Source organism: Rousettus aegyptiacus, unplaced genomic scaffold, assembly GCF_014176215.1.
Source record: "Rousettus aegyptiacus isolate mRouAeg1 unplaced genomic scaffold, mRouAeg1.p scaffold_m13_p_5, whole genome shotgun sequence".
NCBI classification, from domain to species: Eukaryota; Metazoa; Chordata; class Mammalia; order Chiroptera; family Pteropodidae; genus Rousettus; species Rousettus aegyptiacus.
The window spans coordinates 80032058-80056600 of NW_023416308.1; the positions used below are offsets into that span (position 1 = coordinate 80032058).

Genomic DNA, 24543 nt, shown 5'->3' on the forward strand with positions numbered 1-24543 from the left:
AATCAGTATTAGTTTTTTTTCTTATTAAGGTATAATTTATATGCAGTAAACTTTAAGTGTACAGTTTGTTGAAATGTTTACATATATACATCCATGTAACCACCACTCAGATGAAAATCTAGAACATTTCTAGCACCTTGGTAAGCTCCCTGGTACCTCTCGTCAATACCCCCGCAAAGGTAACCATTACTCTCAACTCTGTCACCATAGATTAATTTTGTCTGGTTTTGAATTGCCTAAAAATGGAATCAGACAACATGTGCTCTTTTCTGCCTGGCTTCTTTTCACTCAATGTTATGTTAGTGAGGTTCATCCATAATGTTCTAGGTAGCAGTGGTTCACTCTTTTGTATGCTATATAGTGTTTCCCTGTATGAATGTACCACAATTTATTTGTTAATTCTCTTATGGATGGACTTAATTTTTCACTATTATGAATAATGCTGCTATGAACATTCTTGTACATGTCTTTTGGTGGACAAAAGAACTCATTTGTTTGGGGGCATATATTCTAGGAGTTGTTGATTGCTGGAATAAGGTTTATGTATGTTATGCAGTGCCAAACAATTTTCTAGAGTGGTTGTACCAGTTTATAGTCCCACCTGTGATGTAGGAGACTTCAGGTTATCCCGTGCTCTCATCAACACTAGGTATTTCCAGGGTTTTTAATTTTAGCCAAACCAGTGGGTATACAGTGGTTTCTCCTTGAGATTTTAATTTATGTTTCTGTGATCACCAGTGATGTTGAGTATCTTTCCACATGTTTATTAACCATTTGGTACCCTCTTCTGTGAAGCATCTTACTCTCTTGCTCTTTTTTAACTGAGTTATCTGCTTTTTTCCTATTAATTTGTAGGAATTCTTTGTATATTTTGGATATGAGTCCTGTATCAAAATTATGTATTGTAGATATTTTCTCCTAGTCTGTGACTTACCTTTTTACTATGTTAATGGTATCTTTTGATGAACAGAAGTCCTTCACTTTTTTGAAGTTCATTTTATTGATCTTTTTTGGTTCATGCCTTTTGAGTCCTGGTTTAAGAAATCTTTGCCAATCCCCAAAGTCATTTAGATATTCTATGTTATCTTCTAGAGATTTTATTACCTTTTCTATTTCAAACTGAGAAAATATATATTAAACCAAGCTCATGCATTGTTTTATCCAAATGTTCTACAGCTACAACGATTTTTCTTATCTATTTTATCTTTTAGTTTTCTGAGAGATACATGTATAAAATCTTCTCCTATGACTATAGATTTGTTTTCTCCTTGATGTTCTTTCATTTGCAACAGGTATTTCAAAATCATGTTGTTATTTGCATAATGGTTCATAACAATATTTTATGATGACTTTATTGATATAAAAAGTCTTCATTCTTGTTACTACTTTTCTACTAGAGTTGTCTCGTTTGATGTTAAGAACATCAAGCATTTGCTTGATCTATCTTTTTTTATTCCTTTGTTTTTAACCTTGCTTCGTTATTTTATGTGTATTTCTTCTAAATAGTTGGGAAACATTTAGTCTGAGGGTCTATGTCTTGTAGTGAGTTTATCTTTTTTATTATGATTACCGATAGGTTTGGACTTATTTTTCCCATCTTGTTTTGGTATTTTTCTTTTTCCTTTGATTCTTCTTCCTGTTTCTTGTCCTTTCTTGGATTGCTTGCATTTTTGTTGCTATTATTGATTTAGATGTTATACTTTTTATTCTTCTCATTGTTGCCTTAGGAACTACTTAGTGCCTACTCATCTTAGTTTTAGAATCTTCATTTTTTTTTTTTTTTTTTTCATAAACTCCTAGCTTGGGGAAAGCCATGTAATTCACTTCTGGGCAATGAAACATAAATGGAAGTCACTGGGAAAACTTTTAAACAAAGCAGATCTGAATGTCTTTTCGGACCTTTACTCCTGTCTTATTGCCTGACCCTTGGATGAATTTTTTGGTGATAGAGAATCCATCTCACCATAATAAGGATGAAAGTCATATTAAAAATGGAGGAGGAAAACAGAAGGAGCTTTGTTCTGATTGATATTATTGGGCCAATATGCCACCCCAGGGACTTTTGATTGCATTAAATAAAGAAACCTTTTCCTTGCTTAAGCTGCATTTTTCTAGTTTCCTCTTACTTGCAGCCGAATGCATAAGTAAGATGTTTATACACCTGTCCAACAGGTGTGCCATTCAACTTAACATTTTTATGTCTATGTCTCTATCATATCTTTTTCTGAAAGAGTCCCTCTCTGGTCACCCTGTTTAAAATTTCAAACCCCCATGATCACCAGCATTCCCAATCCTTCCTTCTCCCTGCTCTGTGGTTTTTTTCATAGCACTTATCAAATTTTTATATACAATATAAATTACTTATTTATTATGTTTATTGTATTCCCCCTCCCCCAAGAGAGTAGGAATTTTTATCTAATTCATTCATTAATATACCTCTGCGGCATACCGCATAGCTGGTACTCAGCGAATATTTGTTGAATGAATGCCAGGTGTGAATTTGTACCCTTTTCTTTTTCCCAAGTAGAATAAGAACTTTATCATGCATCTTAATTTCCTTTCTCTCCTCTCTTCCTATCTCTACCTTCTACCCTTCCTATTATGCTTATATAGATATTTCTTGGAATTTTAATTTTGGATTGTTACGAATATTCTTGTTTTACAGCCTACCCATTTAGAATTAAAAATATGTTTCAAAAACTTCTTTGCGCCTCAGAGATTCTTGTAGACCACTTTATCCTCTTGTATTTTTTTCCTTTGTCAGAAATATATTATTGTTGTTGTCTTTCAGAGAGAATCTGTGGAAGGAAAATTTTTGAGTCTTTGTTTATCTAAAACATCTTTATTCATTCTCAAACATCAGTGATACTGTGGCTAGATACAGAATACCAGGTTTAAAAAATTTCCTCAGAACTTTGAAGATATTGCCCCTAGTGGTGAGGTTTTAAAACATACTGATTATGTTCTGTTGTAGTAATTATTATTGTTTTAATATGGTTTTATTTTGATTGGCACTCAACAAGCTCTTTCATGTGAGGTGATACATTCCTTTTACAAATATTTACTGTGGAATTACCCATGCCGAGCACTGTGTTAAGCAATAGAGAAATGAAAAATAAGATGTGACAAAGAACTCCTCCTCGAAGAATTTACAGTGTCATAGAAGTCATACGAGTAACTAGAAAATGATAATACATTGGACTAAGGGTTATAAAGTGGGAAGCACTAGGTTTGAGAATATTTCTATAGCACAGAAGAGGACATCTTGCCAAATCTGAGGGCATGTTTGTGTATGAAGCACCTAACTTGGGCCTCAACTGTCTTATGTCTGGGTATCAGAAGACTGGGATTTGAGCTCAGAGTTAGCAGAATACAATTCACAGACACCAAGTAGTTCTAATCACAAGCTCTATTGAGCATCAAAAATGACAGGAGAGTAGCAAGGACCAAAAATCCACCTCATCAAGGATATCTTTCTGGTGTCTCTCCTCTGTTCCTCAATAGGACAGGCCCAGAGAGATGGCAACTGTCAGCAGCCTTTGTAGGCTAAGGACACTCCCAAATATGAGAAGAACCCACAGAGAAGCTTGCAGGCTTTTATTCCACACCCCTCATACTCCAACAGAAAGTCCGTTTCCACTATCATATGTATAGTATTATGCTAGTCAGCAGGCCACCTCACCTGGGCTCAATGATTGGAGTTCACATCCTGGAATTATTGCTAAGTTTTACTTATCCATTCTTTCTCTTTCTTTGTCTAATCTGTGACATGTGAATCTCTGTTTATATATGTATGAATTTTCTATTTGCGTTCCACCCTGGGGGCTTTTAGTAGACAGGCCTGGCCTATCAAATGAGCACATCGTGGCCTCCCAATATATGTCCTCCGTTTCGCATCTTCTCTGGTAACTGAAAGATGTCTGGAGCTAATCTCTACTAAAAAGCAGCCCGCTGTGTCTGTAACTAGGTTCTAGGTTTCAGGCTCCAAGATCCGAGAGTTTTACACAGACCTATAGGTGGCCAGTTTGCTCTCCATCCCCCTTTCTCCAGTGAGTTTTCCACTCTTCTATGTTGACAGGTTCATGAGGATACATATCAAATGCAACAGGGCCTGCAGGAGCGAGTAAAAAACTGCAAGAGGATCAGGACAGGCCAAGGCTCCACATACCTTCAGAGGGTACAGCTCCAGAATCTGGAGCAGAAGCTGAGGCAGGCAGAGGCCTGGCTGCTGAAGCTGGGACAGTTGGCCCGCCTGGTGCACTACATGATTTGCCAGAACCTTGTGTCTATCATAGAGGAGGAGATAACCTCTTTTGTGACCAACATCCTGCAAGTGAGGTGGTGGTGGCATGTGTCAGGGTGGGCAGGCAGGTAAGGGCCAGATGGCTGGTGGTGGATACTGACATCTAGCCCTGTTACCTCCTCTGACTCTTCTTTACAGGCCCCAAGGCAGAAACCCTTTCTCTCAGCACAGCTAGTGTTTGATAGTTGTGGCCACTTATCTCATGAGCCCTGTGTTGAAAACATAATCCAGACTCTAACTGGAGGCCTATACTCTGTCAAGGCCTCTCCTCTGAAGGTATTCGGGATAGGTTAGGGGGTTGACTATAGGAATTCCCACTTTCTATCCTCTGTGTAATCAGAAGCTCTCAGCCTGGCCTGAACCTTCATTGTTTTCTATTTCTGTCCTCTCTCCATTCCGTGGCATGAAGGTAATGCAATCTACAGACCTGAAGACCCCTGGGGATTCCCTGTATTTTGAAGGTATTTAAGGAGACCTAGCAGGGGGTATGGCAGGTGGAAGGAGAGGGGAAGGGATATGCAGCATGCTAATGGCATGGCCATAGTCATACCTGGGGCATGGATGGAGCAGCTCTAACTTGAGTACTGTATATACCTAAATGTGGCCTAAATAATAAAAATAATTATCTCATATAACAAGAAGTTGCAAGGTAAGTGCTTCCAAGATTGGTTCAGTAACTTAAAAATGTCTTCAAGTACCAAGCTCTTCATATCCTTTTCTAACTCCTTCCTGGGTTTAGCTATAGGTAAGGGCAGATCCTTTTAGAAGGGTGTGTGTAGTAGAGGAGGCCACATAGGTAAGGGCAGATCCTTTTAGAAGGGTGTGTGTAGTAGAGGAGGCCACATCCAAAAATGTTTTTTCATCCTCAGGTTTACTGCCTCATAGTTTCAAGGGAAGCAGCAGTTCCAAGCATCTTACTCTCAAGCAAAATCATGGGCAAAGAGGAGGCAAGGTTGGGGAGCAGGGAGGGTGGAAGCAGGGAGACAAGGTAGAAGGGTATTGCAATAATGCAATGAGATTTGATGGTGACCAACTAGGGAGAGGGGGCCAGGCAGTAGTAGAGGTAGTAAAGAATTGGTTGGATTCTAGATGTATTTTCAATGTAAGCCAATGGGATTTTGTGATAGCTGGGTATGTTGTGTGAGAGAATAGTTGAAGATGACTTTAATTTTTGACTGGAATAACTGAAAGAATGGAGTCCCCATTTGCTGAAGTTGGAAGACTGCAGGAGAAGCAATTTTGGGAGGGAGAAATCAAAGCTCGTTTTTGGTCTTATTAAGTTTGAGGGACATATTAGACATCCAAGCAGAGATGTGGAGTAGGCAGTTGTTTAAACAGGCTTGGCATTCGGGGAGAGATTTGAGCTAGAGATAGGTTGGGAATAAATAGATGAATTTGGATGAGCTCACTTAGAAAGTGAGTACAGATAAGAGAAGAGATCTGAGAACGGAGCCTTGCAGAGGGGTGGGGGTGGGTGCAGGGCATGTAGGGGGACACTTTAGTGTTAAAGTGTTGGTAGTAAGGGTCTAATTTCTGAAAATTTTGATGCCTTTTCCCTTTTTTTCTACAAAGTTTTAACGCAAGTACTGAAATTGGCAGTTAATGAGTTCCTAAGAAGTTAAAGGGGAGGCCAGGTTTGAGGGTATCCGTAAGGCAGATACTGAGGACTGGCATGCTCAGCATCCTTTCTCACCTCCTCCTCTGCTCTACAGAGAGGCTGGAGGTCCATGCTTCCCAGACACCCTTGCAGCTAGAGCATTTTTGTTTTTCAGCTATTCCATGTCTTCTCAACCCACTTAATATTCCCTAATAATTCCCTTCCTGTTTATACTAAAGTAAATTCTCTTCTCTGAACCTGAACCCTCACTCATAAATTCCCTAGGTGAGTCTGGTGTACTGTGTTTCTAATACAGATGTATGTGTGAATTCACAAATGAGCAGGGAGGGTGTGTGTGTGTGTGTGTGTGTGTGTGTGTGTGTGTGTGTGTTTAAGTAATGTGTCTGTATAGACTTTAGAGAAGGAGGTTGTATGTGGGCCCTAGAGGGCACTCATGGACAATTATGACATGTGTCCCAATAGAAGAAGATGAAGAGGAGGACTCAAACATGGAATCCCTGATGTCCAAGTCCCAGGGCCAGCCCAGCGATGCTGTACAAATCTTCTGTGGCCCAAATATAGGATTGGTGTGGCCCTGGAAGTCTCACACAATTACTGAAGCCCTGGAGGTCCGTGGATACCGGCTGCGGGGCCAGTACTTGCCCCCCAATTACAAGCAGCTACAAGAGGACCTAAACAACAACCCTCAAATCCAGCAGGCACTGACTACACAACAGGCCCTAATGAAGGTAAGCACAGAGGCTTAAGGAATGGGATGACACCTACCAATTTTCATCGTAGCCACCTACCTCTGCTCTAAGCACCTTGTCTGCCCCTAGGACATGCTAAGGGAGGTGCAGGAATTCTGCAGGGAATATCACTGGATGACAGTCATTTATGAGTTTCTACAAGCCTGGGGGCCTCAGAAGCTAGAGTCTATGAGAGGTTGTCCTATCAAGAGCTATGTGATGCTGGTGAGCTGCCTGAATGTTTGGCAGGCCCGTGTTTCCGGTATACCTCTTGAGTTGGTCACAAAAGGCAAGTTGCTGCTGCTGAACTGCCATAATATACAGGCAGAGATGGGTGAGTGTTGCTAACCCTCTCTCCTTTCCTTCTGCCTCCTTACCTTATCCACATGACCTTCCTTGGGCCAGGAATGTCCTCTAGGGACATTAGGTATAGGCCCCTCATTGGACCTGTAGAGTTTCCCACAGCCCCAGGTCCCAACCCCTTCCTCTTGCGACTGTGACCATTACAGAGAACCTCCTCTCCACTTGTTTTGGTTCTGATCATTCTCCATACTCCTTTGGAATCATGCTCCTTTCACGTGATGCTTTCTGTTGTTATGGCCTAGAAGTAATTCAAACCATGTGACTGAGAAAAACCTTAGTCTGCCCTTAGGCTAAGTGAGCTGGTCTCTTTACAGAGATTCTCAGGAATCAAGGGCGTTTCCTCTCCATGTGTAGCAGTCAAAACTGACCTATAATTTGCATAGCATCAGTTACCCTCTTGAGAGCATTTGAGATCTTGCTTCCTGGCATGTTGTCAGTTTGCCTCAAATAAAATCTTATATATATATATAAAAAGTTACCCTCTTTAACTGATTTTGTCTTACTCTGTAGTCCTAACTTCTGCTGATGTTGAAAAAATAATATATTCCAATTGAAAGTGAAAACACTTTTCATTTTGGTCAAATTCAATCTATTTGGGGTAGTCAGTCAATTCAAAATTGATACTACAGTTCTGGGTTGTTTTTATTCTCAAGTGTTCTTGCCCCCATTTCTTCCCCATGGTGGCGTCTGGCTTTAGAGAGGGCTGCTGGGCTGCGTCTCTTCTTTGCTGGCTTCTGTTGACCCTTGCTGAGGTGTAATGCTTCCTTGCCTGGTTTCTGCCCTCCTAACATTGCTGTTTCTGCTGCAGCTGTGCACTGAGCTAGTGTAACTGGGGTGTGTAGGAGCAAGAGTGTCTACCTTTGCTGACTTGGCCCTGCATCCGTTCCTGCTGGCATTGCAGATCTTTGGGCTTTTACTGACTCCTTCATCTAGTCTTTGTCTTAGGCTGGCCACTTCTATAGCCTCTGTTTAGGGTTCCTTGCCCCTCAACACAAGAACCCCATCTGGGCCCACTCTCTGCTATCAAGTCTTTGCTATTGTCTCTATCCTCTGCCATTTGGGAGCTGTGGGGGGACTTGGGTATGTAATATCTGATTCTTTCTTCCACAGCACATCACACTGTGATTTCTACTTTGCTCGATGACTAGCTCATGTTAGCATGAGGGCACCAGCAAGGGATTCTCTTCCACATGGAAAGTGGAGCTCAAGCCTACTCCGCTATTTCCTCCCTAACCCTTCTGTTTCCCTCCTCTTCCCTATACTTGCCCCATTAGGCCAAGGCCTAGTTGTTGGTCTCCCTAGGTCTTTGAGAAATCTGGTTTAAGATTTAGTCTTGTCCCCCTTATCTCTTTCTTCCTTCCCATGGAAGGATGTCTCATGCTATTGTTTATTAGCTAAGTGCCCCCACCTAAGAGCTGACCTTAGAGAGGCTCATAGTGGGGTAGATTGGGAAGCCAGTGACTTGTTCTAGGAATCAGGGAGGTAGTTCTGTTTCCTCACCTAACCCCCAAGGATGGCGATAACCAGTAGTGTTCATTTCCTGAAGAGATAAGATACTAACAGACCCATGGCTCCTAGGCCTGCTTTCTTTATGAAGGTGGGAAGCCTTGGAGGCTGGGACCTGAAAGAGTTTGCTTGAAAGTACTTGTCTGCCTTGCACTCCCTGCCTTTGTTCTTCAACAGATGAAGTACATGCCTCGTTAGGTATCTATGGGCCACAAAACTCCCCCGCTCTTTCCCCACCCCTGTCTTAAATGTACAGGAGGTTTAAGCTGGCAAGGAGGGAACTGGGCCTGCACTTGGCCTGCTTTCATTCTGACCCTGTTTGGGACACAGCCTTTGCCCCACAATTGCTTGGAAAGCCTGTGTTTTTTCTAGTTTGTTGGCCTCTTGATCCTTAGTCTGGGATTCACAGGCCTCTTCAAAATGAGCAGACGGGGAGGGAAAGCACAGGGTTCAGGATCCTGGATATGTTTTTCACTGGTTTGTGTGACCTCAGATCACTGAGCTTCGGTGTCTTTATTTGTAGCAGACGTAATAATGCAGTCACTCACAGGGTCATGTCAAGGAGGATTAAATATTATTTAACATTGAGTATGGCATGCAGTAGGTGCTTTATTTTTTTATTTCAACTTATCTCTTTCTGTCTGCTGTCATCCTTCTTGCTGATCTAATTTTATCTTCTTATCTTCCAACTCGGTACCTCTTCTACCTGGGCTCCCTTGAACAATGAATACTATAACTACCCACTCTGGTGAGTTGTCTTCATCAGAAACTTGACTTCATCCTTTATCCTTCCCTCTCCCTAACTCAACCACACTCAACCTGTTGCCAAATCCTTCCCATTCTTTCGTCTCCTAAATATTTCTCAAATCTGTTTTCCCATATATCTCCAACTTCAACCCTGGGAATCCTGTATTTGATCAGTCCATTTCTCCTTTATACCACATGGTGTCGCCATTGAACTCCTCTCTTGCCTTCACCTGCCTGATGCTGCTGGTCCAAAAGCAGGGTCATGGCAATGGCCTAGCTACTGTCATAGGCCAGAGGGATAGTTTGAAAAAGGATAAGTTCATATCCTTGTGTTCTGTTCAACCTTGAGTGCCCCTCAATAGATTCCCTCTCTCTTGGTTTTCTCAGTCTCAACTCTTGGTGCCCAGTCTTCTTGGTTAAATCCTCTAAGCTCCAAAAAGGCTATACCCACTACGTCTCAAGTATCTGCTCCTGGAACTCACTATCTCACTTTCCAGTGGACTAGATGCTCATAGGGGATAAGTTGATTTACTATGCACCCTCAAAACATAAAAGGTAACAGAGTAGAGCCAGGCTTCCTGAGTTTGAATCCTAGCTCTGCCACAGTGTGATGCTGATAAAGTAACTTAACCTCTCCAAGCCTCAGTTCTCTTATCTGTAAAATCAGGACAAGAATAGTATCTACCACAAAGAGTTTTTGTGGAGATTAAATGGGTTAATACAGGTAAAGTGGTTGACATTGTATGTGTCATGTAGCAAGCACTCTATACTGTATTTCATGGTATACTTCACACCATGTTTCTATATTGTATTTTGTTCTTCTGTGCATTATTTTAACATCTCTGAACTTGAGAGGTGTATTATGATTGATGGCATGTCAGAGTTTAGATGGCATCACTTTTTTCTCTTTTAGTGGTATATAAAATAACAATGCCTGTTACATCAGTTGTATCTTAGATTTGATGAAGTCCCATATGGGTATATTATTCCTGCCCTCAGAGACAGCGAGGTTGTTCAGATCACCAAAGGCAGCTTCCAAGATTATCTTCTAGCGCCATATCCACCTGACAGCTTTTCCCCTTTAATCCTCAAGAACAAACAGCAGATTATATACTCTTCTAGGAAGAGCAGAAGCAGTAAGACTCCCCAGACAGGAAGTTTTCATCTCTGGTAGGGCATTCTACTGCTCATGAACATGTCATCCCCATGCTTTTGCGCATGCTGTTTCATCTATGTGACTGATGTACCTTCGCCCCTTGGAGCATTAACTACACAACACATTCAGCTCCAATGTCCACCCCTCTGAGGCCTTTCCCAGCCTCCTTGGGCCTCCTCTCCTTTCACTATGCCAGGTTGAAGGCTCCTGGGCACTTGCAGAGCGTTTATCATGCTGGTTCTTGATGGTCTGTTTATATAGCTGTCTCTCTCACCATATCATGAGCTTGTGAAGATGGAAACCCTTTCTGTCTCACCCACTCACTCACTCACCCACTCACTCACTCACTCGCTCTTAGCTGCTGGTACCCAGCCTAGGCCCCAGTGCATAGCAGCTGACTGGACACTGCACAGGGGTCTAGTAAGTGTCCAGTGAGTGATGGAATGAATTCACAGTCTGGCTTCCCCTTCCCGCTCGTACTCTGGATCCATAGCACTCGCCTAGCACCTCTTCTTTTTCGTGTATGCCATAACACCTAACCCTCTCCTGTCTTTAGAGTCCAAGCTGGAGAGCATCAGGAAGGACATTCTTGCACAGGTACAAAATGAGTGCTGGAGCCGCAGTCAGCAGCTAATGAAAGAGCTCACAGTTTTCATGGAGGTCTTCCAAGCCATTAACTCAGATATTCACACCATTGCCCAGTGCTCCCAAAAGGTGGGCTCTCCTTCTTCCTTCCCAGCCTACACAGGGCCCATCCTGCTTGACTGCCCAGCACAATCATTTGAGGTCTCAGCTGAGCTCCCAAAAGGGCTCAGTGCTCTTAAGCTGTGTTCATATAAGTGATCTGCCCTATTCGCCTGGCTCAGTTTCCACATGGTCGTGGGAGGCCCCTGTGTGATGAAAGAGATACATACAGTCCTGCTTCAGAAACAAGGTTCTGTTCTGTGTGACAGTCAGAGAGGCATCTGTTGCCCTGTCATCAGGGTAATGATTTGGTGGGGGAAGAATTGTGCTGTCTTCAGAGAAACCTGGTCAGATGGGGATCTGATCCCTGATTTCCCCCCAGCTATGGTGGGTTAAAAGGCAGCTGCTGGGGTCTGGGACCTCCAGAAGGTGTAGGGTTGTTGGGGTGCTGATCTCATACTGTGGACCCTGCAGTTGAACGAGGCCAATGAGCAGTACACCAAACTGGAGGAGCGAATGGAATACATACGGTCACTCCATGAACTCATCCGCAACTACTTTAGCCTCTTTAGTGCTGAGAATGAAGCTCTGGACATCTCGGTGAGAAGACAATTCAGGGGGTTTCTCATCCCTCCTAGCCCTCCTCCTCCACAACCGCACCAACCTGACTGCCCTCTGCTTGCCCCATAGCTTCTGGATATGTGGGAGGCATTTCAGTTTGAGAGGAGCCAGGCCTCAGAATTCCTGCTCAGCAAGCGACATACCATTGTGCCCAAGCTGCAGCAGCTGATGGCGGCAGCGTTGATAGAGCTGGAAGGCCTGATCGAGAAGGCCTTGTCTGGCCCTTTCATGGACCCTGAACAAGAGCAGAGGAGCATGGAGCGCCAGCTTATCTCCCTGGAGCGTCAGTTCCAGAACATAGCCAGCCACCTCAGTGAACTGCACCATGCCTATGCCACCTTCACTGGTACTGAGGATCCCTGCCCCTACCCCCCTCCGCCCCTGTGATAGACCCTCCAACTGAGATAAGGGTTAAGACTCATGGTGTGACCTTAAGCAAGTCTCAGGAATTTCATTAGTCTCTTTTATAAATGAAGATTGCAGGACAAAATCTTCATACATTGGATATGTCAAGTGCTGTGCTTAGGGTGGGGAGACAGGGGGCTCACAGTCTGGGAGGGAAGGCAAACAGATGAATGTCTCGTTAGAATGTGTTAAGGTGACAGGGCTAAATGCCTGTGCAGGAGAACATAAAAGTGTCCTCATTGTAGTACCTAGCCTTTGTGCAGCCCCGTTCAACCCAGGCCTGTACCAGGCAGCAGGCCCCAGATAAACATAGGTCTTGATGCTCCATAGCCACTTCTTCCAGCCAATGTGGTGTAGCGAGACAGCTGTTGGGGGCCTTACTGGCCCACAGGAGACCAGGACAGAACTATTGGTCTTCGCCTTTCTGTACAGTGGTGCAGCTGGTTTCTTTCTGCATGTGAAGAACTTTGTAGGCTCAAGTGTTTTTTCTCAGATGCAGTCACTTCTGTTGTTAACTTACATCCTTTGGAAGGCACATTGCTTCCGAGTTGCCTCTTTGCCAGCTATTACCTATTACCATCTCTGCCCATGGGCATCCCCATTCCCGGGGCCATTTGGCCAAATGTGAGGTGTTGAACACTCTGGGACCATCCTCAAACCAGGGATTTTTTCTTTGACTAAGTATCGGGAGACCCTAGTCATAATCTAACTGACATAGATCACAGACCTTGACCTTTCCTGCCAGGTTTGGAGATATTTGTGAAAAAGCAAAGTAGTGGACTCAGGCCCTGCAGTGCTAGGCCCAGAAAAACCCCCAACATTGCTTTTACTTCCTTTTTCCATCCCTGTCTCCTCACCAAACTCCCAAGTTTTGTTAAAATAATCTAGGATCTTAGGTCCAGATTATAATACTATTCTTTATTTTTTTATTATGTATTTTTTACTCATTACTTTTGACATTTGCTGTTTTATAACCATGTTAACAATTATTTTGACATATAAGGATTCCTGGTTTTGTTTATCCACTTCTATTTTTTTAAATGCCACATTTTTTTTATTATTATTAATTTTCATTCTTTCCTTGGATGGCTGTCATAGTTCTTTGAGTATTTCTTTTCCAAGAAGGGACTTAGAGGTGTTAAAATTTCTAAGCTCCTATGCTGAGAATGACCTTCTGAAGTCCTCATATCACAGCTTGGCTAAATATTGAATTCCGAAGTCACAAAATGTTTTCTTCAGCCTTAGAAACTGCATAGTTCTCTTTTGACATGTAGAAGTGTGGACGAATCTGATATCACTGTGACTTTTTTCCTTTGTATGTAAACTGTTTATTGATTATTTGCTAATGGCTCTTATATTTGCTCTGGTCTCCTTCCAGAATTTTTATTTGTATATTGGATTTTCTGGACATCTCCTCCATTTCTTTTAACTTCTTCATCATTACTCATTTTATTCTTTTTGAGTTCTGGGGAAATATTGAGAGCTTGTCTTCTAAGCTTCCATTTTCTGTGGTATCTACTCTATAATTTCCATTGCACTTTAAAACACATATACACATGTTATATGTGAAGCCATGCTTATGTGTAAATGAAAAAAGTGTATGTGTGTGTGTATATATATATATATACACACATACGTATGAATATATCTCCTAGCTCTGTTTACTGAAGAGGCCAGGAAGCAAAGATACCCCAAGAGCAGAGAGCCACACTGTGCCCAGAACTTGGTTTCTAATACCATTCCAACTAGAAGGAACCAGGGATCCCCAGACAATGGATGATCCCAAGACTGTGGCAGGGTAGATACAAAATGAGTCTGGAATACCTTTTAAGCCAGAAAGAAACTGTCAAGTTTTTTTAAAAAAGTGATGGTAGCATGTCACAGGGACACAGAAATGACACCAACTGCCAAATGCGGGACAATTTGATCACCAAAGTACAAAGTAAACTATTGGAAAAACAGGAATTCATTATCCACACTAATAATAAGAAAGGCTGTGAGGAATGTTCTTAAAAGAGTGGGCTGCATAGGCCTCATTAGGAAGATGAGATTTGAGCAAGGACTTAAATTTGGTTCTCTGAGGGAAGAGTGTTCCAGAATGAATTGTCGGCAATTCAGCAGGAGGGATCAGGCCTGGTGTACCTGAGCAACAGTAAGTAAAGAGTCTGCTGTGGAGTGAGTGAGATGGCGATTCATGGAAAAAACCCTTCCCTTTCATTCCTATCACATTTCCTCAGCTATTCTATCCTTGGAATAACTGTCCCTCAGATTGTCCTCATCTCCATTATTATCCTGAATAATTTTGGAACCCTGGCACTTTCAGGACTCTCCCTTCTGTCATTATGGGCTCTTGACTGACCATTCCTCATCATGCCCCCTACCCCCACACATAGTTCAGTCCTCAGCCAGCCTTGTCTCATAGGGGATGGGAGTCCTGTGCCTCTGCCAATCTGTGGGACTCGTCCTATTGTGCAGCAGCAGCGTATCTGGCACCTGTACCGAGTCGTCTCTGAAAACATCAGTGAATGGAAGTGCATGGCTTTTGCCAAGGTGCTGGCACCTTTCCTTGGAGCTCCCGCCTGCGAATGGAATCTGTGGGTGGGAGGTAGGGGGAAGGGTCTCCAGCTCACAGCGAGCCCTTCTCCCTACAGTTCAGCCTGGCTATGGCCCAGGAGAAGACAGATGGCTGGCTGACAGAGGCGGCCCAGTTGAGTGCCACCCTGGGGCTGCATAGCCCAGTTCTGGAGTGCTGCAAGCACATTCTGGAGGAGTTTTGCAGCTACCTGCCATTGCTTACCAAGCTGGGGAGCCTCCAGCTGCAGAGCATCAACTTCCAAGCCTTTCTGCGAGGTGTGTTTGGGTTCCGTCAGAGGGGAAGGGTAGGACATAAGGGTTAGCACAACGCAACAGCTCAATACCCTGCCTCTCTGTTGGAAACACTTTCCCTTCCTGGGTTGCTCCCTGCCTTTCCCCAAGTACTGTAATCTCCGCCCCCTTACACACACACACACACACACACACACACTCCACCTCCACTATGCTCTACCATGTGGGTCCTCCCTGCTGACCTGGGCTGGCTCAGGCTGGAATCCACTTTGGGCTCTGTGCTGTGCTCTGGACCTTAGGTTCACAGCTCTTGGCTCTAAATTGTGCTCTGAGAACTGCTGTCTGGGAGCTGGGCTGGGATGGGCTCTGGGTCGGGATGGGCTCTGGGTCTCAGGTCTGGGCTCCGGGATATGGGTAGGACTCTGCCATATACCAGTATTACTCTGGTTTGTTGTCTTCTCTACCTCCAGCCTTAGGGCTGGGCAGTCTCAACGTCGAACTCCTAACACTGGGCCAGCTGCTTTCTTGTCCCCTCCTGGAGTTTGCAGATCGACTCAATCAGGTGGGGCCCACTGGAGGTAGGGAAGTGGTCCAAATCCAAGACATGTTTGCTGAGCTCTAACAGAGCCAGTTAAGGCCCAGCAGCTCTTGAGACAAAGGGGTAGTAGATACTGGCTTATGGGTAGGAGGGTTGAGATTGTTGGCCTGTCAGGAGCTTAAGGGGACCTGGGTGGTTTCAGATTCTCTGTGACTGAGCATATGCCCCCTCCCACACACACCCCACTACCCAGGGGGAAGGAAGTGGGTGGCAGCCCCAAAGTTTTGGGCACACAGGATGGCAGATGTACTCTGTCCCAAAAGAACACAGCTGATTGAGGTACTGTCTGCTCAACTGGAGCCTTGTAAGAGTGGGTTTTGGGGCAGCAGCCCTAGGTCAAAGTAGGCTGCTGATTGCCTGTCTTTGAAGCCTGATGCTGCTGCTCTCCATCTCTGAGAGCTCTTCTCCCCTGAGCCCTGGCCCCTGAGTCCCAGCTCCAGTGCTATCCCTTGAGCCATTACCCAGGCCTGGTTCCTGAGACCCAGCTGTTCCAGATCTGGCAGTGTGAAAATAAACGAATTCATGCCCAAGAGACCCTGCGGCAGCTGCAGCGGGCCTGGGAAGTGCGCCAGCTGCGACTGCTCAACTTTATCCTGCATGTGCCCTACGAGCCCCAAGCCCTGGAGCGCTCCAAGAGGCAAATGCTCCGCAGCCCCCACTGGGATGTAGTGGCCAAGGATAGTGGCACTTTCATCCTTTCAGGTGAGACCCGGCCCTTGCCAGGGGCCATATTCATCTACCACATTCACACACCCTGCCGGATCTGGCTTCTCTAGCCAGGTCCCCATCATTCCTGGACAGCATGAGACACCAGTGTGTTCTGAGACAATGTCTTCCAATGAGCTCCTATATAATAGTCTTAATCTTTGTGAGCGTCCCCACCCAATGCCTAGCCTCTTCAGCAATGGTCCTTCCCTTTCTGGGTGTGCTAATGGATTCTTCATGGTCATGTCTCTCCACCATTCAATGTTTTGTCCTTTAGATTATACCCTGCTGGCTGATCTTTTGCCCCACTCACTCATTCCTTTTTTGTTCCCTCATCAAACTCACCTGTCTCCTCTGAGCCAAACACAGGAGACACTGAGATTTACAGACAGAAGTGCTATCCTCAGGAGCTCCCAGTCCAGTGAGAGAGGGACAAAAGAATAGAGATAAGTACATGACGGAGCACCTAACAGAGGGCAGTAGAACCTCAGAAAGAGCACAGCTTCAAAGAACCAGGGAGAGTCAGAGAACTCTTCCCTTCCCCTAGGGAGTGGCCTCTTGCTGACTTTTGAAGGAGGAGGAATTTTCTAAACTTGCGAGGGGAAAAGTGTGTGCCAGGGAGGGGGAAAAGGGTGTGCCGGGGAGAGGGAAGAGCAGATGTACAGGCACCCAAGATGGTATAGTTAGGGAATAGCCAGTAGAGGAGAAGTCTTCAACATAGTTGAAACCCACTGTTAGTTACATCGGGAAATCATAAAAGATGATGCATACATGGTTTAAGGGTTTGTTTGTTTGTTTGTTTTTAGTTTAAACCATGTAAATGTACATTTATTTATAATCTTTTAACCTAAGGACAAGAGCTTTCTTTTGATTTGCAGTCAAGTGATAGAAGTTCCTCACTGCCTGTCTTGCATTAGTGCAGAGTCTACTATTTCCAATTTGTTTCTGTAAAGTTGAGCAGTGACATGAAGACATTTGCGAAGTTACCTGAGTCCAGAACTTTTCTACATTTTTATTATAATTTCCCAATTTTAAAAAATGGCTGGCCTATACCTAATTTAATATGTTTTTATCAACTCACCTTTACTAAAGCCTTCCATGGTTTCCATAAAACCAACTCTTTTCCCACCCCTGCCCTTGCCTCATCTGACTGCCAGCTCCTCTCAGCTCAGCTCTGCTCAGCTAGAGCCCTCTCTTCCTTAGATTACAACAGCCTGCAGGATTCTATCCAGGAAAGTCTTCAGGTGTTGTTCAAGATCCTGGCCACCCAAAAGTCAGGAGACTTATACAAAATAGCTTTGGAGTGGGTGACCATCATTCAAGGCCTGGGTGAGTGCAGGCCTCTGGCTGGGCCGAGGGGTGGGACCTGAGGTGGGTTGACCCAGAGGCAGGGGGTGAGAGATGGGGTTCGGGTGGAGAAGATCTGGAAGACAGAGTGAGGCTCTCCTTAAGGGCTACTTCTTGGGCTGAGGTGACCAGGTCTTTATTCTCAGTGAAAGTTTTCTCTCCTCCAAGCAAGATCCCTAAGTCCTGCTGAGCAGAATATTTTTGGGTGGGGAAGCCTGAGAGGTAGGGACAAGGCTGGACCCCCTTGCAGAAGCTAGAACCTTAGTCTCCCTCCAGTGTCCCTCTGGCTACTCACATAGGTGACGTGCTGGAGGTGTGGGTGACTTTCCAGAAGAAGTGGATTTTTCTGAATAAAGTTCTACATGAGATGAAGATCCAGTTTCCCAGTTCCGACCTGGTAGGAATCAGGGGTGAGGCAGGGTAGACACAGGCTACTGAATAGTGGGGCATAGGGTGGGAGGGGGTACTGCCCCTTCACATCTGCCCTCACTTTTACCCTCTCCCTCACTACAGGACTCCCGTTTCAAGGCCATGGATGATCAATATCGGACCCTGATGCAAATCTCTGTAACTGACCCCCAGGTTCTGTCACTTATAGTGCCCAGTGCCAATCGGAGCCCTCATTTCCAAGGCCAGAAGCTGCAACAGCTGCTGCAAGCAGGCTCATTGGAGCTGGAGGGCATCATTATGGCTCTGGAGAGTGTGCTCTATGGGTTCTGTGCTCACTTTCCCCGCCTCTTTTTCCTCAGTGACACTGAGCTGGTGGCTCTGCTGGCTGCCCCCCTGGAGCCATGTGAGGCCCAGATATGGGTACGACGCTGCTTTCCCCATGTGCATGCCGTGAGCTTCAAGTCCATCCTATTGGACAGAAACACAGATGTCCAGAAATCAAGGCCAAGCACACAGACTCAGGTGGAGGCACTTGTAGTGCTAGGGGCAGGTGGGGAGGAGGTGAAGCTGCAGGAGTCCCTTCCTCTGCATCCAGATCTCCTCAAGTGGCTCTCTTCTCTAGAGAAGTGTCTGCGTTTGGCATTGGTGCACCTGCTGCAGGACTGTGTGGCTGCCCGTCTAGCTGTTGGCCCATCCCTAGACAAGGCCTACAAGGAGGTGCCCCAGCAAAGCCAGTTGCCCTTGCAACTATATGTCCACCACTGGTTGGATTTAGTTGAGGCCTTCCCATGGCAATGTGTGCTGGTGGCAGAGGAGGTGGTATGGCGGGCTGAGATGGAAGAGGCTCTGCTTGCAGGGAGGACCCTGGCCATGGTCCCCACACATGTATATAAGCTGGAAGTACTGGTGCATTTTGTACGGGCCCAAAGGGCCTCCCAGGGTGGGCTGCCACTGCCCTCTGTCCGCCAGACTAGCCTGTTCAGTGCCCTACTGGTCATGGCAGTGACTCACCGGGATATTGCACAGCTGCTGAAGGAGCACCAGGTCAGTGATCTGACAGACTTCCATTGGGCCCGCCAACTCAAGTACCACCTGGGTTCACCTCACACCATCCCCCAGAGTCCCCTGCAGAATCTCAAGATTAATGCATCCACTGAGACTTCTCTGTCGCCAGCTGCATGCTGGATAGATGTGCTGGGCCGATCCTTCCTGTACAATTATGAGTACCTGGGGCCCAGACTAGGGTCTCTACCCAACCTGCTGCCTGAGCGGCCAGCCCTGGTATTGTTATTGGCCCTGGAGGAGGTGGCCTGTGGGACCCTACTGGGCCCTCATGGCGTAGGCAAGGTAGCCATGGTAAAGAACCTGGCACAGGCCCTGGGGCGCCAACTGGTGATGATGCCCTGCTCGCCTCAGATAGAAGCCCAAAGCCTGAGCAACTACCTTAATGGTGCCCTGCAGGGTGGTGCCTGGCTGCTGTTGGAGGCAGCTCACCACTTGCCCCTTGGCTTGCTCTCTGCCCTGGGCCAGCGCCTGGCTGAACTGCACCACATCTATGCCCCACTGTACCAGGAGGCTTCCCGAAGCACCAGCACTGTTGACCCTACCCACCTCCAGCTCCTTGGCAGTGGCTTCTTTGAGAAACATCATGTGTACATACGCCTTGGCTACGGCTGTCTCCTGACGCTGCATGCCCTGAGCCCTGCTGTGCCTGCCAATCTGCGCCTACTGCTACGGCCTGTGGCATTGACACTGCCTAACCTACGGCAAGTGGCAGAGCTGACTCTGCTGGGTGCAGGGATACGGGATGCCTCCCGCATGGCTACCCGCCTATCCAAATTCTTCTCCCTAGAGTGTGAGCTTGTGTCTGGGTCCCTGCCCTGCCGCTTGCCACTGCTCAAGCAGATACTCACAGACATGATACAGGCTCTAAATGTGACCAAGGAGGAATTTAACTCCCAGCAGCCCCACAGTCTACCTGCCATCGAGGAGGCTGCCCTACTGCGTGCCTTGCTACACTCACCACTGTTTAGCATCCTCGATGGGGTCCGCCTTCACAACCTCCAAAAGCTGCTCTGTGGTATCTTCCCCAGTGCCAGCCAGGTGCTGGCAGAGCCTCCGACCCACAGGCTGAGGAAGCCACTGCTGGAGGAGGAATTGCAGCAGGCAGGCCTGCACCCCAGTCCTGATATTTTGGGGTCTCTAGAGCAGCTGAGCCAGGCTCTGGACCGGGCTTCTGGCATTTTGCTCCTGGGCCCTCCGGGGAGTGGCAAGACCACTTGTTGGCACAGCTTATTTAAGATCCAGAATCGGCTGGCGGCCATGGAAGACAGCTCAACACAGGGCTATCCACCTGTGGAAATTACACACCTGTATCCCAGTGTCCTCAGCCCCCAGGAGTTCCTGGGATGGCTAGAGGGCTCCTATTGGCACCAAGGTGTTTTCCCCAGGCTTCTGCATAAGACTGTGGACCCAAAGAGGAAGGCACAGGAATCGGTGGGGATCCAGCACTGGATAATATGCGATGGGGCCTCCAGTGCTGCTTGGCTGGACTCTGTCACTTGCCTCCTGAGCGAGCCCCCACAGCTTACTCTCCCCAATGGTCAGCAGATAGAACGACCCCCAGGTACTTTTTTCTTGATGGAGGTGGGAGATGCAACAGGCATGTCCCCCTCAGTGGTGTGCCATTGTGCTCTAGTCTGGTGTGGTGGGGAGCAGACATGGCAAGGGATGCTTAGCGTCCTAATGGCAGCCTTGCCCCGTGAGTACCACCTGCAACCCCAGACAGTCACCGAGCTCAACCACCTGGCTGAAGTGCTGGTGCCTGCAACATTCCAATTCCTCACCTGCCAGGGTGCCAGCTCCCAGCTGCAGACACATGGGCAGCAGGCTGTATGCCCAGGCGTGGCTGAAGTCACCAGCCTGGCTCGCCTCTTGCGCTGTCTGCTTGACCGCCACCTGCGCATAGATGAGGAGAAGGCACATATCACAGGTGAAGGGAAGGGAAAGAGAGGGCTGGTTTGCGAACTATGGGGCTTCAAGGATGGATGGCATATGGCTGGACCCTGGGGCATGGGTTCTTTGGTGGACTTGGGCTTGGGGACTAAAAGTGAAAGGTAATAGAGCTGACCTCTATTCTCCCCCCTTGCCCCCACTTCTTCCTACTGGGGCTCCTGTTTTGGCCATGGTGACCTTTGCAGAGGACCTCGTCTATAATGATCCTGTAGCCCAAAGCTTCAGGTCCTCAAAAAGCAGCTCTCTGAACCGGTCCCAGGGTGACAGCGATGATGTACCTAATAAACACAGGGAGCACTTGCTGGTTGTCAGCAGCTTTCTTTTTGCCTTGATTTGGGGCTTTGGAGCCCACCTTCCATCCAGGTATCTATAGAGGCCAGGGATGGGGGAGGATGCAGAGGGCTGAGATGGACTGGACCATGGGAGTCAAAACCCAGGTGACATCCCTGTTGGGGGGGAGGGTGGACCATGTGCATGTGTCACAAATTAAACTGTTGTAACTACCTGACACGTCTGCCTATATATCCATTTGAGCAGGCTCTGGCCCCTCTTTGATACCTTCTTGAGGAGTTCTATTAGTCACCTCTCCAACTATCCTGAGCCACCGCCCTCAGCCTTGGTGTTCGATCTACATGTATGCCCTGAAGATGGGACACTGGTCCCCTTCACTGGCCAGTACCTGGGTAGCCGCATCAAGGGTGCTCTGGGTACCTTCAGCCCTTCTCCCCAGGTGTGAGGACAGTGTGGGTGCTGGGGTTGGGGCTCAAGGAGATATCTTGGGGGAATCCACATTCTAGGCCCAGCTGAGGCCCACCTGCTCCCGTTCTTTGATATGTTTTCACACTCACAAGAATACACGAAGTGTTCTACAAGTACAGCTTTAACACAAGACCCCTAGACCTTTATTTTCAGTTAAGATTGGTGTCCCAAACTGGAACTGCCACAGTAAGCCTTGCTTCTGTCCTACAGACTGAACGGCTCTTGTATGTGGTGGACCTACTTCTGTCAGAGGGATACCCAGTGTTGTTGGCTGGAGAAGCAGCAACAGGGAAGTCAGCCTTTGTGGAGGTGCTGGTGGAACCACATCACCCTTACACTTACAGCCCCATCCACCCTGCCTTCAGTTCAACCCACCTTCGCCTTCTGCTGAGCCAAGGGGTTCACAGCCAAGCCCAAGCCAACCCATGGCCTGGGCGGCACGTGGATTCTAAAGGTTCTCTCCTCTTCCTGCTGGAGGATCTGCACCTGGCCGCTACTGGTGAGGACCTGGGAGGAGGGAAGGAAGGAATGGTTGTTATCTCTTAAGACCGTAAAATCCCTAGCAATATTCGTTGACTCTCAGATATATACCTATAGACCAAACCTCCATGTTCCATTCTTAATATCTTCTCATTCTACATATGCTACTTGAACAATCTTACTCTTTTCATGGCTCTTCCACAATCTCTATGCGTTGACTGCTAAGTCTTTATCTCCAACTGAGGCTTCTCTTTTAAGCACCAGACCTATTTATCAAACTGCCTACTCCATACTGCTACCTTGCTGTCCTGTTGTACCCCAGATCTAACCCCGAGCTTATCATCTTCCCCCAAAACCTGCTCCTATGTGTCCTCTTAGTAACTGGCACCGCCATCCATCCAGTCACTTAAGCCAGAAATCTTGTTGACATCTCTCTCACCAATGTCCCATCATCATGTCTCTCAATTTTGCCTCGCAAATATTTAAAGGTCAATCAGTGTAGTCCATGACATTAACAGAATAAAGAAAAAGTGTAAGGTCACCTCAATAAAGAAAAAGCATTTGATAAAAATCAAAACTATTCATGGTAACTCAGCAAACTGGGAATAGAGGGAACTTATGCAATTTGATGAAGGGCGTCTATTAAAACCTACGGTTAATTACATACAGGCATACCTTGGAGCTATAGCAGATTCAGTTCCAGACCACGGCAATAAAGCAAATATTGCAATAAAGTGACTCACACGAATTTTTTGGTTTCCCAGTGCATATAAATATTTATATTATACTGTAGTCTATCAAGAGTGTGATAGCATTGTAACTAAAAAACAATATATATACTTTACTTTAAAAATACTTTATTGCTAAAAAATGCTATCATCTGAACCTTCAGTAAGTCATAATCTTTTTGCTTGTGGAGAGTCTTACCTTAAATTTGTAAAAAATGTAGTATCTGTGAGACACAATAAAGCAAGCTGTAGTAAAACAAGGCATGTCTGTACTTAACAGTGAATGTTGAACACTATTTTCCCAAGATCTGTCACAAGAATATCCACTGCTTCTATTCATCATTGTACCAGAGGCCCATATCAGTGCAATAAGAAAAAAAAAATAAAGCCTTTAAAATTAGAGAAGACAAAATAACACTCTCTATTGGTATATGACATGATTTTCCACACGGAGAATACTAAGAAATCTATATTAAAAAAAAAAAAACTACAAAACTACTAGAATGAATAAGCGAATTTAGCAGGGTCACAGGATACAAAGTCAGTCTATTGAAATCATTAGTATTTCTATAGCCTAGTAACAAACAGTTGGAAATCAAAAATTTTAAATATTGTTTAAAATATCATCTAAAAGCTTAAAATGTTCAGAAATAAAGTTAATGAAAGATAAACACCAATAATTTCTAAATATTGCTGAGATAAAGGAGACTTAAATAAATAGAGATATACCATGCTCATGAATCAGAGAAGTCAATATCTTTAAGGTGCTCATTCTTGCCAAATTGATCTACAGATTCAATGTAATGCCAATCTAAATCCAAGCAGGCTTTTTTTTGGTGGGGGGGAGGGGAGAAATTGACAGGCTCACTCTGAGACTTTTGTGGAAATGCAAAGACCTAGAAGAGCCAAACTTTGAAAAAGAAGAATTAAATTGGAAGTCTTAAACTAGTGATTTCAGACTTACTATACAGCTACATTCATCATGAGGGTGTGGTATTGGTATAAGGACATGGATACAGACAACTGGAATGGAACAGAGAATCTGATATATGATCATATATGATCAATTTGTTTTCAACAAATGTGCCACCATAGTTCGATGGGGGAAAGGATAATCTCTTTAATGAATGGGGCTGGAACAAATGCATTATCTGTGTGGGGAAAAAAAATGAACCTTGAATCCTAACTTACAACCTACACAAAAATCAGTTATAAATAGATAACAGACCTAAATGTGAAAGCTAAAACTATTCATTTTTTTAAACAGATAAAAATCTGTGTGATCATGGGCCGAGGCAATGATTTCTTAGACAAGACACAAAAAATGGATTTACCAAAACGAAAACCCTATGCCCTTCAAAAGACACTGTTAATAAAATTTTAAAATATGCCACAGACAGAAAATATTCATGACATATATATCTGACAAAGGATTTATGTTCAGAATATATAAATAGCTCATAACTCAGTATGAAAACAAACTATTTTTTAAAAAAAAATGGACAAAAGAATAGACACTTCACAAAGGAAAGATATATGCGTGGTCAATAGCACATGAAAAGCT

At 45.4% G+C, this 24543-nt stretch overlaps 1 protein-coding gene and 1 long non-coding RNA gene across 2 annotated transcripts in view; one reads left to right on the plus strand and one right to left on the minus strand.

Annotated features, from left to right (window-relative positions):
* Positions 1–24543, plus strand: part of DNHD1 (dynein heavy chain domain 1) — a 59476-nt gene that overhangs the window by 14749 nt on the left and 20184 nt on the right. The window contains 17 exon segments of the mRNA XM_016133506.2: positions 4079–4333; positions 4442–4579; positions 4713–4764; positions 6384–6649; positions 6740–6983; positions 10978–11135; positions 11580–12072; positions 14554–14681; positions 14783–14981; positions 15428–15519; positions 16050–16257; positions 17464–17589; positions 17907–18004; positions 18121–20989; positions 21198–21375; positions 21550–21742; positions 21982–22270. Of these exon segments, the coding sequence (XP_015988992.2) occupies positions 4079–4333; positions 4442–4579; positions 4713–4764; positions 6384–6649; positions 6740–6983; positions 10978–11135; positions 11580–12072; positions 14554–14681; positions 14783–14981; positions 15428–15519; positions 16050–16257; positions 17464–17589; positions 17907–18004; positions 18121–20989; positions 21198–21375; positions 21550–21742; positions 21982–22270 (5986 nt within the window).
* Positions 17582–22239, minus strand: LOC118602791. The gene is made up of 3 exons (XR_004950772.1): positions 22147–22239; positions 20844–20955; positions 17582–18001 (listed from the first exon to the last, which is right to left on the minus strand). It is a non-coding gene; the product is annotated as an uncharacterized LOC118602791 (long non-coding RNA).